The 13796-nt window shown below is 40.0% G+C and overlaps 1 protein-coding gene across 1 annotated transcript in view; it reads left to right on the top strand.

Moving 5' to 3' along the window:
- Positions 1–13796, top strand: part of VWC2 (von Willebrand factor C domain containing 2) — a 282049-nt gene that overhangs the window by 46482 nt on the left and 221771 nt on the right. Inside the window, exon 2 of the mRNA XM_006875278.1 lies at positions 8984–9113. Within this exon, the coding sequence (XP_006875340.1) occupies positions 8984–9113 (130 nt within the window). The remainder of the gene's footprint in view (positions 1–8983; positions 9114–13796) is intronic.

A 13796-nucleotide genomic window follows, 5' to 3' on the forward strand; every position in this document is an offset into this window, starting at 1 on the left:
TGATTGCCTCCAGGCAGATGTGATCAGGAGATGGGCTTCCCCTTTCACTCTTCTTATTATTCAACTCAGAGTAACCGTTGCAGGAGTTGGCTGCCTACCTGGTGTATAGCAGCTGGTATTGGTTCTTGTCTGGATTGTGGGATTTTATAGGGTGTGATTGTAGCTTGACTATATGACCACAATTGCTGTACCTTCTTGGATAATGTAGGGAGATAAAGAGCCCCCCTAAAAGTAAAGAGGGGACCAAAAAACAAAATAGCAACAATGAAAAAGACAGAGAGGATACTGTAGTCTATAATTGCATAAAAGAAAGCAGGAAAAAAAATTGGTAGCCAAATATGAGTATGACTTTAACATCCCTTTCTTGGCTTCTTGTCTTCAAGACCATCTGAGAAATGTCAAGATGCCACTGTTGTTCATTATGACATGACTCAGGATTCAATTTCCGGCATGTTTCCTTTTTAGTCTGTGCCTCTCCTGCTCCACAACCCCGTTCAGAACTTTTTCCTAGTGATAAACAGGTGAGGGCTGGCTGTGACCATTTTGTGCTGTCATTTGGTTTTAAGCAGGGCCTTTCCCTTTAAAATTCTGAACAGATCTGTGCACATGAGTAGTAGAACCCTCTGGGCATGGGAGTAGAGTGTTCACTCATTCAGGCACCCCCTCTAGTCACCAGAATGTAGGTGCACAGACAGCAAGAGACCAATGAACAGATACAAAAAAAAATAATAAGAAGAAGAATGCGTACACCTTTATCTCTCAGGATCAGTCAGGTGTCCGTTGCAGCTCTGATTCTTTCCTTTCTCTGTCTCGCCCAAGATGGCTTCTCCAGGAGCTGCTGAGGGTGGTGGATCCCTAAAGAACTAGATTTCTTGCTTCTGCTACAAATTCCACTGGCTGTAAGCCTTCAAATTTATAAATATTCCTTTATATGTGGTTCAGAATTCTGGGACCATCCCCTGAAACTGCTTCGTCCAATATTCCGTGTTACTGCTGACAGAGATCCTCACTGCACTTCTCCCTGATCCTCCATCAAGCCCTACCTCCTAGGTCTATACCAAGAATCAATGCATTTGGATTACAGTGGTTGTGGAAAGTATTGAAAATCCCATTAAGGGGGAAGGTAGAATCCCCACCGAATAGTTTTTATCTTGTCTAGAAGAGTCTGGTGAAAAGATATGGGGATAAGATTCTTATGATTCAATAGCGAGTAATTGTTATGGTTAATTGTGACTGTCACAACTCTAAAGGTGGAAGTTTTGTAACAAAAATGAGGGAGCAATTAATCTTATAGTTCAGGAACAGAAGACCTTAGGACCATCAAGGGAAAAGAGCATGAGTGGAATGTGGGACCTTATCCAGAGAAGCAGAGACACCGGAGATGGAGGCAGAGATTAGGACATGGAGAGAGGGAGCAGCTGAGGACACTAGATTCAAGGAAAGAGAAAGGCTGTGTGCTGGTGGACAGGTGCTGGTGGCCAGGAGACAAGCTTGCATAATGTGCCCTTTGGTTGTTGAAATGATTAAAAATTTGGGAGTGTTTTTGTGTCATCTCCTTCTACCCCAAAACAAAAACTAAAACAAACAAATAGCAGAGGGAATAGAAGCAAATACTGTTGAATGATGATGCACGGAGGAGATTGTAATCATTACAATGAAATGATGAGTGTAAAGGTGATATTCTGTCATGTAAACTATGACTCAAGTCACAATAAAAATGTAAAAAAAAGAAAAGAAAGTGCCATCAGTTTCCAGAAGAATAAACAAGTCTTTGTTTGAAAAAGTACAGCTAGAATGTTCCTTAGAAACTATGATTGTTAGCTTCATCTATCATAGTTTGGACATGTTGTCTCTAGGGTCCAGTCCCTAGAGAAAGACTGATGTCTTTCTGAAAGGTCAGCAAAAAAGAGAAAGACTCCCAACAAGATGGATTGACACAGTGGCAGCAACAATGAGATCAAACAATACAATTGTGAGGATGATACAGGACCAGACAGTGTGTCTTTCTGGTGTGTATAGACTCACTATGAGTCGGAAGCGAGTTGATGGCACCTAACAGCAGCAACAATTATGATTCTGTTGTGCTTGCAATCACAGTGTGGTGGAATTGACTCAGTGACACCTAACATCAACCACCTAATTATGAATAATTTCTATGTTAATTATTGAGTAAATGTCTTTACTTAGCTTCCTGTACCTTTGTTACTCCTATTGTAGTCATTGCTGTTTCACTGAAAAATGTACCTGAATGTGTCTGTTCTTCATTGCTTAGTTTTAGGCTTGAGGATGTATTTCTTAGATCCATGGTTGAGTTGATCACCCTTCTGTCAGTTTACTGTACTGTCGTGGCATGGGTGTTGCTGGAAGTAATGCCAGTGGTATTCAAATACCAGCTTGTTTACCCATGTTGTTGTTATGTGCTGTTGAATCAGTCCAACTCATAGCGACCCTATATAGGGTTTCCAAGGTGCAGCGGGTAGGTTTGAACTACTGATCTAGAGGTTAACAGTCCAGTACTGATCCTACAGTTGCCACACCATGGTGGAAAGGTTTTAGTAATGCTTCCAGACTAATACATATTAAAAAGAATGGTCTGGTAATCTACTTTGGAGTTCTGGTGTGGTCCTGCAATGATAATGCACTGTACCTCAAGGTCAGTTTGAACCACAAGATTGGTGGTTCAAACTCACCAGCCAATCCTTGGAAACCCTATATAGGATCACTATGAGTCAGAACCAACTCGACAACACTTAACAACAACAACAATAATCTACTTTAGAACATTAACCAATGCACCCTATGGATCACATTACAATAGTGTATTGCATAGAACTGGAACTTGAACCCCTTTGGTTGGCAGATACTCAAAATCACAGTGGCCGCAATAATGGATCAGAGCATGTCAATCAACATGAAGATGGCACAGAACAGGGAAACATTTTGTCCTGTTGTCCATGGGGTCACTGTGAGTTGGAGCTAACTCATAACACAATTAGAGAATGGTCTGTAAAGCAGTCACTGTGAGAGCTCAGAGGAAAATGTAGACGGAACCACAGTCAGCTTAGAGAGCAAGCCTTTGGGTCAGGTCTAGTACTTGCTGTTTTGTTGATTTCCTCTACCATGCCAACTATTGTCCACATTCCCACTTTCCAAAAAAATTGGCGAAAGTGCAATTTATCTCTCTGGCCTCAGCACCTGAATGAATGAAGAAACAAACACAGATAATGCTTTGTTTGATCACCTTCAGTTCTGAGAAACCATGTTCTTTTATATCCCAGCACTCAAACACTAAGGAGCTCTGGTAGCGTAGTGGTTACAAATCGGGCTGCGAACCGCAAGGTCAGCAGTTCAAAACTACCAGCTGCTGCATGAGAGAAAGATGAGGCTTTCTGCTCCCATAAAGATTTACAGCCTCAGAAACCCTGTTCAGGATCGCTGTGGGTCAGAACCGACTCGACAGCACTTAACAACAGCAACACCTTACCTATAGAGTCCTTGTATGGTGCTGTGCGTGAATGCGCTGAATTGCAAAGTTGGTTTGAACTGCAAGGTCAGCAGTACAAGCTCACCAGCTGTTCCTCAGTAACCCTATACAGGGTCGCTATGAGTCAGATGACTCGATAGAACTTATCAACAACAAGTCACCTATAGTGGTAGTTGTGGGCTATTGGCTCACAGAGACGTTGTATAGTGTTTCTGAGGCTATAAATCTTTTGGGAGCAGAAAGCAGTATTGTTCTTCCATGGAGCAGCTGGTGGATTGGAAATGCTGACCTTGAGGTTAGCAGCTCAATGCATAACCTACTACGCTACCAGGACTCCTTTCAAATTACCTTTAACTGATTTTTTTTTGGGGGGGGGAAGGGGTGAAGAGATAAATTTGGGAGAGGATAGTTTGTCTTATCTGATAGATATAAAGTACCATAGAAATTCATGTGCTTGGTTGGAGGTGCAGCAATGCACTTGGACATATTTATTTTTTGTTTTTGCAATTTGACAATACCCACGGGATGGCAAGAGGCTGTTTGGCCTTAGACTGTATGACTTGAGTTGGTAGATAAAGAATCTGTAGCTTTTGGTTGCTCAGATATCATGGTTAGGGTTAGAGTAGCACGTTGGAAATCTAATCAGGGCAGGCTGTGCTTCTTATTGAGTTCTAGACAATGGAGCCAGTTGACTGTCCTGCTGACCATTTGGGTGGGGTTCATTCACTGGCAGGGGTTGGGGAAATGTCCCAGAACACTCGATCAGCCCTGAAGACTGGCACACTGAGCCTTGAAGCTTTGAGGTCTGCTCATAGGCACCCTCTTATTTACAGCCAATGAGAGGCCATAGCATTTCTGCTGTGGGTGGAATGAAGACTTGGTGCTGGTCTGAGCCTGAAGCTGCTCTCATTTGAGTATGGGCACATCCACCCATCAGAGCTGTTTCCTGAGGTCACAAGGACAAGTCTGAGTCATGTGGTTGACTCCTGGGTATAGAGGGAGTGTGGGGACAACACAATATGAGAATAGCTGTCCTGAGTCAGCGTGTGCCAAAGGACCTGGTTGCCATCAGACTTGTGGATTGGAGGTTAGTGGTGATTCCTCCCTGTGAATCATTGAGCCTGAGCTGAGTGGCTGCATCTTCCTCAGCTAGCTGTTGAGTTAATGCAATCAGGTGTTTTGTTTTTAATTTGGCAACTATGAGTGTATGAGACATAGGTACAAGATAAAGTGATTAACTGAAAGGAGGACAAGATGACTTCCTATACGGAACTAGAACAAGGCTGACTCTGAAGTATAGGATCAGCATGGGGTGTTGGTGGAGGCAGAAGTATGCAGCAGAAGATTAGGTCAGAGAGATAAAATCAAGGGGAACCTTGATAAAATCAAGGGGAACCTGACTTTACATATCAACTCAGAGTGTTGAGAAGTGAACAGTTCTTCAAAAAATTGGATCAGGATTTCCAAATACAAAGGAGCTTCAAAGAGTTTGTGGATAATGGAATTAAAATATGATGGGAATTTTTCTATGAACTCTTTGAAACTCCCTCGTATTTGTTGTGGTTTTTAGGGCCCATAGTGACCTTATGCACAACAGAATGAAACACTGCCTTGTCCTCTGCCAACCTCACAATCATAGCTATGCGTTAGCTCATTGTTGTGACACTATTTCAATCCATCTTTTGGGGAAGCTTTCCTCTTTTTTGATAACTCTATATTTTACCAAACTTGATGTCCTTCTCCAGAGACTGGTGCCTCCTGATAATATGATCGAAGCATGAGAGATGAATCTGGCCACCCTGACTTCTGAGAGCATTCTGGCTGCACTTCTTCCAACACAGATTTATTTATTCTTTTGGTGGACCGTGGTACTTTCAACATTCTCCTTCAACACCACGACACAAATGCATCAATTCTTCTATGGTCTTCTTTATTCACTGTCCAACTTTCACATGCATATGAGGTTATTGAAAATACCATGGCTTGTGTTAGATGCACCTAAGGCCTCAAACTGACATCTTTGTTCTTCAACACTTCAAAGAGGTCTTGCGCAGCAGATTTACATAATGCAGTATGTAGTTTGATTTCTTGACTGCTGCTTCCTTGAGTGTTGATAATGGGTCCAAACAAATTGAACTCTTTGACAACTCCAGTCTTTTCTCCATTTATCTTGATGTTATTTATTGATCCAATGGTGAGGGTTTTTTTTTCTTCACATTGAGGTGCAACCCATAGCAAAGGCTGTTATCTTTGATCTTCATCAGTTTTTTAAGTCCTCTTTGTTTTTAGCAAGCAAGATTATATTGTCTGCATATTGAAGGTTATTAATCACTCTTCCTCCAATCCTGGTGCCAATTCTTCTTCATATATTCCAACTTCTTGAATTATTTGTTTAGTATACAGATAAAATAAGTACAGTGAAAGTATACAACCCTGGTGCACACCTTTCCTAATTTAACCCATTCAACGTTCTGTTTGAGCAATTGCCTTCTGATCTATGTACAAGTTCCTCATCAGCATAATTAAGTGTTTGGAATATTCATTCTCTGCAGTGTTGTCCATGTGATTGTTGTTAAGTGCCATCAAGTCAGTTCCTACCCATAGCGACCCTGTATATGGTTTCTGATGAACAGTTGGTGAGCTTGAACCACCAACCTTGTAGTTCAAACTGACTTTCCAGGGCAGTGCATTAACCTAAAGCACTACACCAGGACTCCAGTGTTGCCCATGGTTGGTGGTGGTTATGTGGATAGAGACCCTTGCAGGGTTTCAGAAGCTATAAATCTTTGTGAGAGCCTAAAGCCTCATCTTTCTCCCATGGAACAGCTGGTAGTTTTTGAACTGCGGACCTTGCGGCTCACAGCCCGATTTGTAACCACTACACTACCAGAGCACCTTAGTGTTGTCCATAGTGACAGTAAAACTCACGGTCAGATTCTGCTAAAGTTGAGGAGCCTTTAAGAAAATAAGAAAGTAGGCTGTGTGCATTTGTTTTTAGCAGAGCACTGTGAAACAGACAGCGAAATCATATCTAGTAAGAGTAAGATGTGTTCTGTTTCCTGGACAGTGAGCTCTTCCTCATTTGTCTGGATCCTCTCCTTCATGCAGAAAAGAGCTGCTGAGGCTGCCTCAGGAACAGCTACCTCAGAACCTGACACTTTCTCTTAATTGTGCATTCTCCACACCGTGTTCTGTGGCCTCGCTGCTTTCTTGGAGCCCTACCAGGGGCAAGACATAGGACTCAGTTCTTCTGTCAAATTCCCCCACCAAAATGTACTTTCTACTGCCCTTTCATCCCTATAGTATAGCCTAGCTGGGGGGTGGATGAACCCTTTTCTGTAAAACAGACACCAGTATCTCACCGTCTTACTTCTTTCTGAAATTCTTCCCTTTAGGTGGAATGATTTGTATTTTCTTTGCAGAGGTGAACCTGATTTGACATCATATAGTCCACACCATCTGTTCTTTATGGCTGTGCCCAGAGTACTTCTGGTTGAAGGATGCTGAAATACAATAAACCATGTCTTTTGAAACTCAAGGTGTTTGCTTTTTAAAACACTGAAACTTTTTCTCGTCCTGCTTGCTAGATGAATCCACCCTTGAGGCAAGGATGTTATAGACAGACATTGTTGCTATAAATGTCTCTGGAGGGATGGGTAGGGGGATACAAGGAAGCTGGAGAACTACAAAGAATATCACAGGTCATTGATGTTAAAGAATTTTTTTGTGTTAAAACTACTCACAAACATGCTGGATTGCAAAGCAGGTCAAGCTTTTGTCCTGGACAACTTTCCAAATCCATAATCTACTGCTGTCATTACAGACTCAACCCTATAGGATAGAGTAGAATTTCTCCTTAGGATTCTCAAGGCTACAAATCTTTACAGAAGCAGACTTGCTCATCTTCGGTGGATTTGAACTACTGACCTTGCAGTTAGCAGCTTATTGTATTACCTGGGATCCTCTACAGACTAATACAGAGTTTGGTAAAATTTCTTTCTTTCATTTTTAACTTTTCCCAGTGTGTGTGCCTGTATACCTGCATTCCTAATGCCTGACTCCCAGGCAGTTTGATTTGGTTCCATTGTCTGAGAATCATATTTGTTTAAATAGAAATTGAGCTTTGACTTCATGAAATGTCCAGTTCATTCACTGGAGATTTAATTTTCTTATTTTTTTACTTTAAGGAAGCAGCTATGAGTATTGTCTGCTCTTTACAAATCTTTGCATCATGGATGCTCTTTTACATACTGGTACTGCAAAGTCAGTCCAGCTGCCATTAGGGAAGCAGGACTTAGCTTGACGTTATTCCTCTACCCCATTTGCATTGTCCTTAAAGTTGTTGTTGTTTGCCACAGAGCTGATTCTGACTCATAGCGACCCTGTATAGGATTTCCAAGGAGCAGCTGGTGAGTTTGATCTGCCAACCTTGCAGTTCAAACCAACTTTGCAGTCATGTGCTTATCTGACAGCACCACATCAAGACTCCTTTAAAAATGGTTATTTCACTTCAATTCCTACTTCTGGTTACTAACTCTTCATGTGCTGCCTATTCCTGGGTCATCCTAGATAGACTATGCCCACATTGGGGGTTCTAGGAAATACACCATCGACAAAAACAAAACAAAACCAACACCCTACTTGAAATACCTGAGCAGGATTCACCGGGTAGTGCACAGCCTTTGCAGTGTGGAATGGGTATTATGCTTGGTTTAAATGACCCCAATGGTAGAATTTGGATGAAAGGGTGGAAGCACAGATTGAAGACCAGTAGTATAGAGAAGAACATCATACCACTGGACAATGCACAAGAATGAGAGGCTTTGGAGGAAAAGACATCACAATGGGTTCTGGAATGAGGAATCTTAATGGTAATAGTTGTTCTACTTCTTATAAAACAGAAAGTTGCCTAATCCTACTGAGTCTCAGTTTCGTCATCATCAGATAACCATTTTCGTAGCTGTTTCTGGAGTTGATGTGATAGCTGAGTGAAGAGGACAGTGTGCCTTCTCCTGAGTATAGTCTGCATCTGTCCTCCTTTCACTGATTCTTGTTCTATCATTTTTCAAAACTAGAATCAGGGGCACTGAGCCTTGATAGGTTTGGTGGCTACTTGGCAAGGCTGTGGAAGAGGTATCATTTATAGGATGAGGATATGGGCAAAAACTGAATTGTGATAGGTTTATTTTTTAAGGAAACAATAATCTTTATTTAAAAGAATGCTTAAAGGCCTACATGTAGGCCAATAAAGAACGGAACTGCTCTGGGTGGTGTTGAGTGGGAGGGTGGAAACACAACTGTGTCTTTATACCAGAGGAGAATCTACTAAACTACCCAGGACTCCTGTGTCCACCACACTTGTAAAACCAGTGCACTGGATACGTTTTGAACATCCCTGCAACACTTGGGTGTCTTCCCAGGAAGTAGTGGGAGAGAAACAGAGTGCGTCTGGTAAAGACTGCTGGAGGAGTGACCTGAACAAATGGTCTTGTGTTTCAGGTGTCTCCCTGCGAGCGGTGCCGCTGTGAAGCCAGTGGAGAAGTACTGTGCACAGTGTCTGCGTGTCCTCAGACAGAGTGTGTGGACCCCGTGTATGAACCTAACCAGTGTTGTCCCATCTGCAAAAACGGTATGTAAGGTGCTGCCTGATGGTGAAAGTCCATTCACTCAGTACACTTATGAGTTCTCCACTCTGCTGCCCCGTAGATGAAATCCTCATGGGTTTAGTGTGCATACACACAGACTCACAAACATAGATTTGAGACCACATGGTATAATCTAGAGTTGTTCTGTATTGAGACATTCTCTTTTTTATTAGTGTCCGCCCGTTCTTATGGAAACTAAATTCTTTAGGGGAAAATTCAATTTCTACCATCAAAGAGAGTCGCTTATTTTAATTTAACTTTGTTTATTCTTGCAAATCAGTATCTTTCTTTCCAAGACAAATCAAACAGGCTGCTTGGGTTCATTTACTTTTCATTACTAAGTGAATTAAACTTAGAATATAATTGGATATTTTTCATAAGCAAATTAGGCAGGAAGAAAGCCCCTTTTTATTCCTAGTGAGACTGGATGGTGGATCAAAAGTCTTGCATGCATTATTAAAAGGAGATGGCAGCATGTATTTGATCCTAATTTACATAGGGAGAGCTTTTCCCTTTCCTGAATACACAGATATACTTTGTACATAAGGCCTGGGAGCTGTTCTGGGAACATACTTTCTGAGGGTATTTGATAAGCGTTTGTTTCTAGGGGGAATGGACTTAAGAATGATTACTTTTGAGAATAGTTTGAGAAAAGAATTTGAGTCTACTTTGGAAGAGAATGAGCTTAGGAGATACCACCAACCACTATTACCAAGTATTGGAAATTCTTCTCTGGCAAGAGGAAATTAGGCATTTTCTTTGTTGTTTCTAGGCATGGAGCTAGGACTCTTAGTGGTCTGAAACAATTTGAGTGTTTCTAGTCTGAGTATCTCTGGGAGTTCCTTGATGAAGCATTGAACAGTCCCTATTATTACCCACAAGTTTGATGGTTGGAGTACACTTAGAAGTGTCTCAGAAGAAAGGATTGGGAATCTCTGTCTGAAAGATCACAATCATTGAAAATTCCATGGAGTTCAACACTGACACATGGGATTGGCATGCATAGGGATCAACTCAGTGACTATTTTTTTTTGGTTTGAATGTGCTAAGGTAAGAATTTTTCACTTTTTCAGTTGTGGAGTCACTAGGTCAATGCTTGATAACTATGTGCTCTGGACTTTGTAAGGGGGCGGAGTGTGGGTCTGGGAGACATTGTATGGTTGGTCAGACAGGGAGGCTACTAATGCCCCAGACAATTCTGAGTTTCTGTAGTCAAGTAATTCACAACTATCTTAGCTCTGAGATTAACCCAGTTAAATACTTCTAAGTGTTTTTCTGTCCCTCTATACTTAGAGGTCAGCAGGGGATAGAGGAGTTTTATGGTGGCCCATTAGGCTAGATTCTTAGTGGGATCATGAGTCCATTGCATTTCCATTATAGAAAGATTTGTGTTAAAAGGTTTGGTCCAATTATGTCAAAACACCTCAAAAATCAGAAATACACCCAAAAATACATGTAAAATTGTCTAACCATGATAGTACTGCTAAGTTTATATATATATATATATATTATACAAATATTGTAACATATTCACCAGGTAGAACTTACTTTTCAACTATCTCTAGTTCTAGGGACCTTGACAGGAAAGATTCTGTTTGGAATTCTTAGTCAAAAGATATTTTCTTCAACAATGAAAACAGTTTCTATAAGAAATGAATGTTCTGTAATAATTCATTGAGCTTAAATGAATAATATGCATTAGTCTAACCCTGTCTTTCTTCATGAGAAAATAATGTGTGGTTTTGTGTGTTGCTGTTTTTTTTAACATCTGATATATCACAGATTAGAGGACGTAAAAAAAAAAATGGATGCTTTCTATGAAATTAAATACTTGGATAGATTTAGCTTGGGTGAAACATGGAGGTTTTAAACTTTGGATCTCAGCAGGCTGGCCTTTGCCCTTCACACATGAATGCCCCGACATATAGAATTAAATAGCTCTTTCTCCCAATAGAGGGAAAATTACAGTTCAGTAGCTAGCTGCCAAAGTCACTTACATCAAAGGAGCAAAAGTTTGAAACCAAGAATGCCTTGAATATAAATAATCACAAATCAAATACAGTGTAATATATTTACTCTGTTGACTTGTATAGATCAATCTCCTAAGGTTTTTCTTTTGATAAAATGAATGTATGTGTAGCAATGTTGTTGGTTTTTTTGTTTTGTTTTGTTTCTTTCCCTTAGCAATATAAATAGTAAACATTATATTGACTTTAAAGAATCAGGATTTCTCTGGTGATGGATGTACTTCAAAGTTTTCAGGACATATTCCCTTCAGCTCCCATAGTTTTAGACGTGCTTGTGAACATTAAGCAAGGCACAAGGCTCCTAAGGTTTAACTATTAGAGATCAGAACATCTCCCTTCTGTATGTGTGTCTGCATTCTTGATTTATAGATTCAAAGAAAGAAACTTGAAAAAAACAACAACATAGGGCATCACTGTTGACATATGAAGGCCTTATAGGGATTATCTCTGCTTACTATATATACACAGCAAAACAGCATGAGATGTAAAGATGTATTTAACTCCTTGAAATACTCACTGTTCTTTCACAATAGTTATTTACACCTTTATTTTCGTGAGAATTAGATATGGATATTTTATTGGAAATGGAAAAAGAATTAGGAATTTTATTGAAGATAAAGACTGAGCGGTCTTAGCTTCATGGAAAATAGGTGAGAAACAATGACTAAGGAGAAGCAGACTTTTGTTTTGTTTTCCTAAGTGTTTCAGAGAATAGAATGGTAAGATCATAGTCAAACCTCATGCTAGTTGGACAGACGTGAATGTTGTGAGTGTGAGCATATGGGTGTATTTGGGTAAGAATGCATGTGTAATACGTATATCGTGTTCTTTTCCACAAATAAAATACTTCGTTGTTGTCGTTATGTGCCATCGAGTTGGTTCTGACTCACAGCAACCCTGTACAGGGTTTTCAAAGGCGTGACTGGTGTATTTGAATCACCAACCTATTGGTTCAAACCAACCTTTCAGTCCAGTACATTATCCTACAGCACCACTGCAATTCACCATTGCATTTTTCCAACAAAAATATAGGATCCCCACACTAGAAAATGAAAAAGCTGTATTGAAAGAAACTAAAGACCTAAATAAATGTTTGTTGTTGTTGTTAAGTGCTATTGAGTTGCATCTGACTTGTGGTGACCCTTCATAGGGTTTCCAAGGAGCAGCTGCTGAATTTGAATCACTTACCTTGTGGTTCAAACCAACCTTGGGGTCCAATGCTTTATCCCGCAGTGATACGCTACAATTCAGTGAGTCCCTGGGTTACACAATTGGCGATTAAAGCCTACACGGAGATACCTCGGAAGCCAGGCTTGGTGATCTGCTTCTGACAAGCCTTGAAAACCTTATGGAGCAGTTCTATGCTGCACACATAGGGTTGTTGGTCAGTGCTGTTGAGTTGGTTCCAACCCATAGCGACCTTGTATAGGGTTTCCAAGGAGAGGCTGGTAAGCTTGAACTGCCAATCTTGTGGCTCAAGCCAACTTTGCAGTCCAGCACATTAATACACAGTGCCACAATAACTAGGAATTGGAATCGACTCAATTGCTGCTAACAATATAACTATGTTAATTATGTTGTTGGTGTTGTTAAGTGCTATTGGATTGATTCCAACTCATAAGGACCCTGAATTGGGTTTCCAAAGAGCAATTCATGAGTTTGAACCACAAACTTGTGGCTTAGACCAACAATAGAGATAGTCGGTATTGAAGAGGTGTCAACTAGTCTCAAATTGATCTGATTTATCATAATTTAAGTGAAAAATCCAATTTTTATGAAATTACCAAACTGATTCTAAAATCTACATGGAAATACAAATGTTAAAGAATAGCTAGTGAAATATTGGAAAAATGGACAAAGCTGGATAGCATATGCTGGCAAGTATCAAGACTATTTAAAGTCAGAGTAATTAACAGACTGTGGGGTTAACCCAAAGGTAGACAACTAATTAATGGAACAGAATAAAGTCAGAAAAGATAACCAAGGAGATATTAAACTCTTGGTCTTTTAATTAATCTGGTACTGCAATACAGTGGAAAAGAGGTCAGTCTTTCTAATAAAAGATCAATTGGATAGTCATATGGAGAAAACAGGAATTGTGACCCTTACCTCACATTCTACAAAAAATACCAAAAACTTCCTACTACATTTCAGATATAATTATGAATGCTAATAACAACCATAGAGGGAAACATAGAAGAATATCTTTGAGTGACTTTGAGTAGGAAAAGATTAATTTTAAAAGGACACAAAACCCACTTCTTATAAGGGAGTGTGGTGTCTTGGTATGATAAACATTGGACTAGATTGGACAGTTCAAGCCCACCAAATGCTCCATGGGAGAAAGATGAGGTTTTTTTGACCTTGGTACATAGCCATGAAATAAGGAAATAAAAAGATAACTTCATGTTCTATATTTTAATGAAAGTTTTGTAGTATTCATCTAATGGAGTTTGTGGTAAGCTAAGATGCATGTTGTTAATTCTTACAGTAATCACTAAGAAAATCAACAAAGTTGTAAAACAAAATGCCACACTAAAAACATTTATGTAACATAAAAAGGCATTTAAAAAATAGGAACAAATTGGAACATATAGAAAACTGTTAGAAATATATATACAGGTAACAATTGTTGTTGTT

Source organism: Chrysochloris asiatica, unplaced genomic scaffold (genome assembly GCF_000296735.1).
Source record: "Chrysochloris asiatica unplaced genomic scaffold, ChrAsi1.0 scaffold00317, whole genome shotgun sequence".
Lineage (NCBI taxonomy): Eukaryota > Metazoa > Chordata > Mammalia > Afrosoricida > Chrysochloridae > Chrysochloris > Chrysochloris asiatica.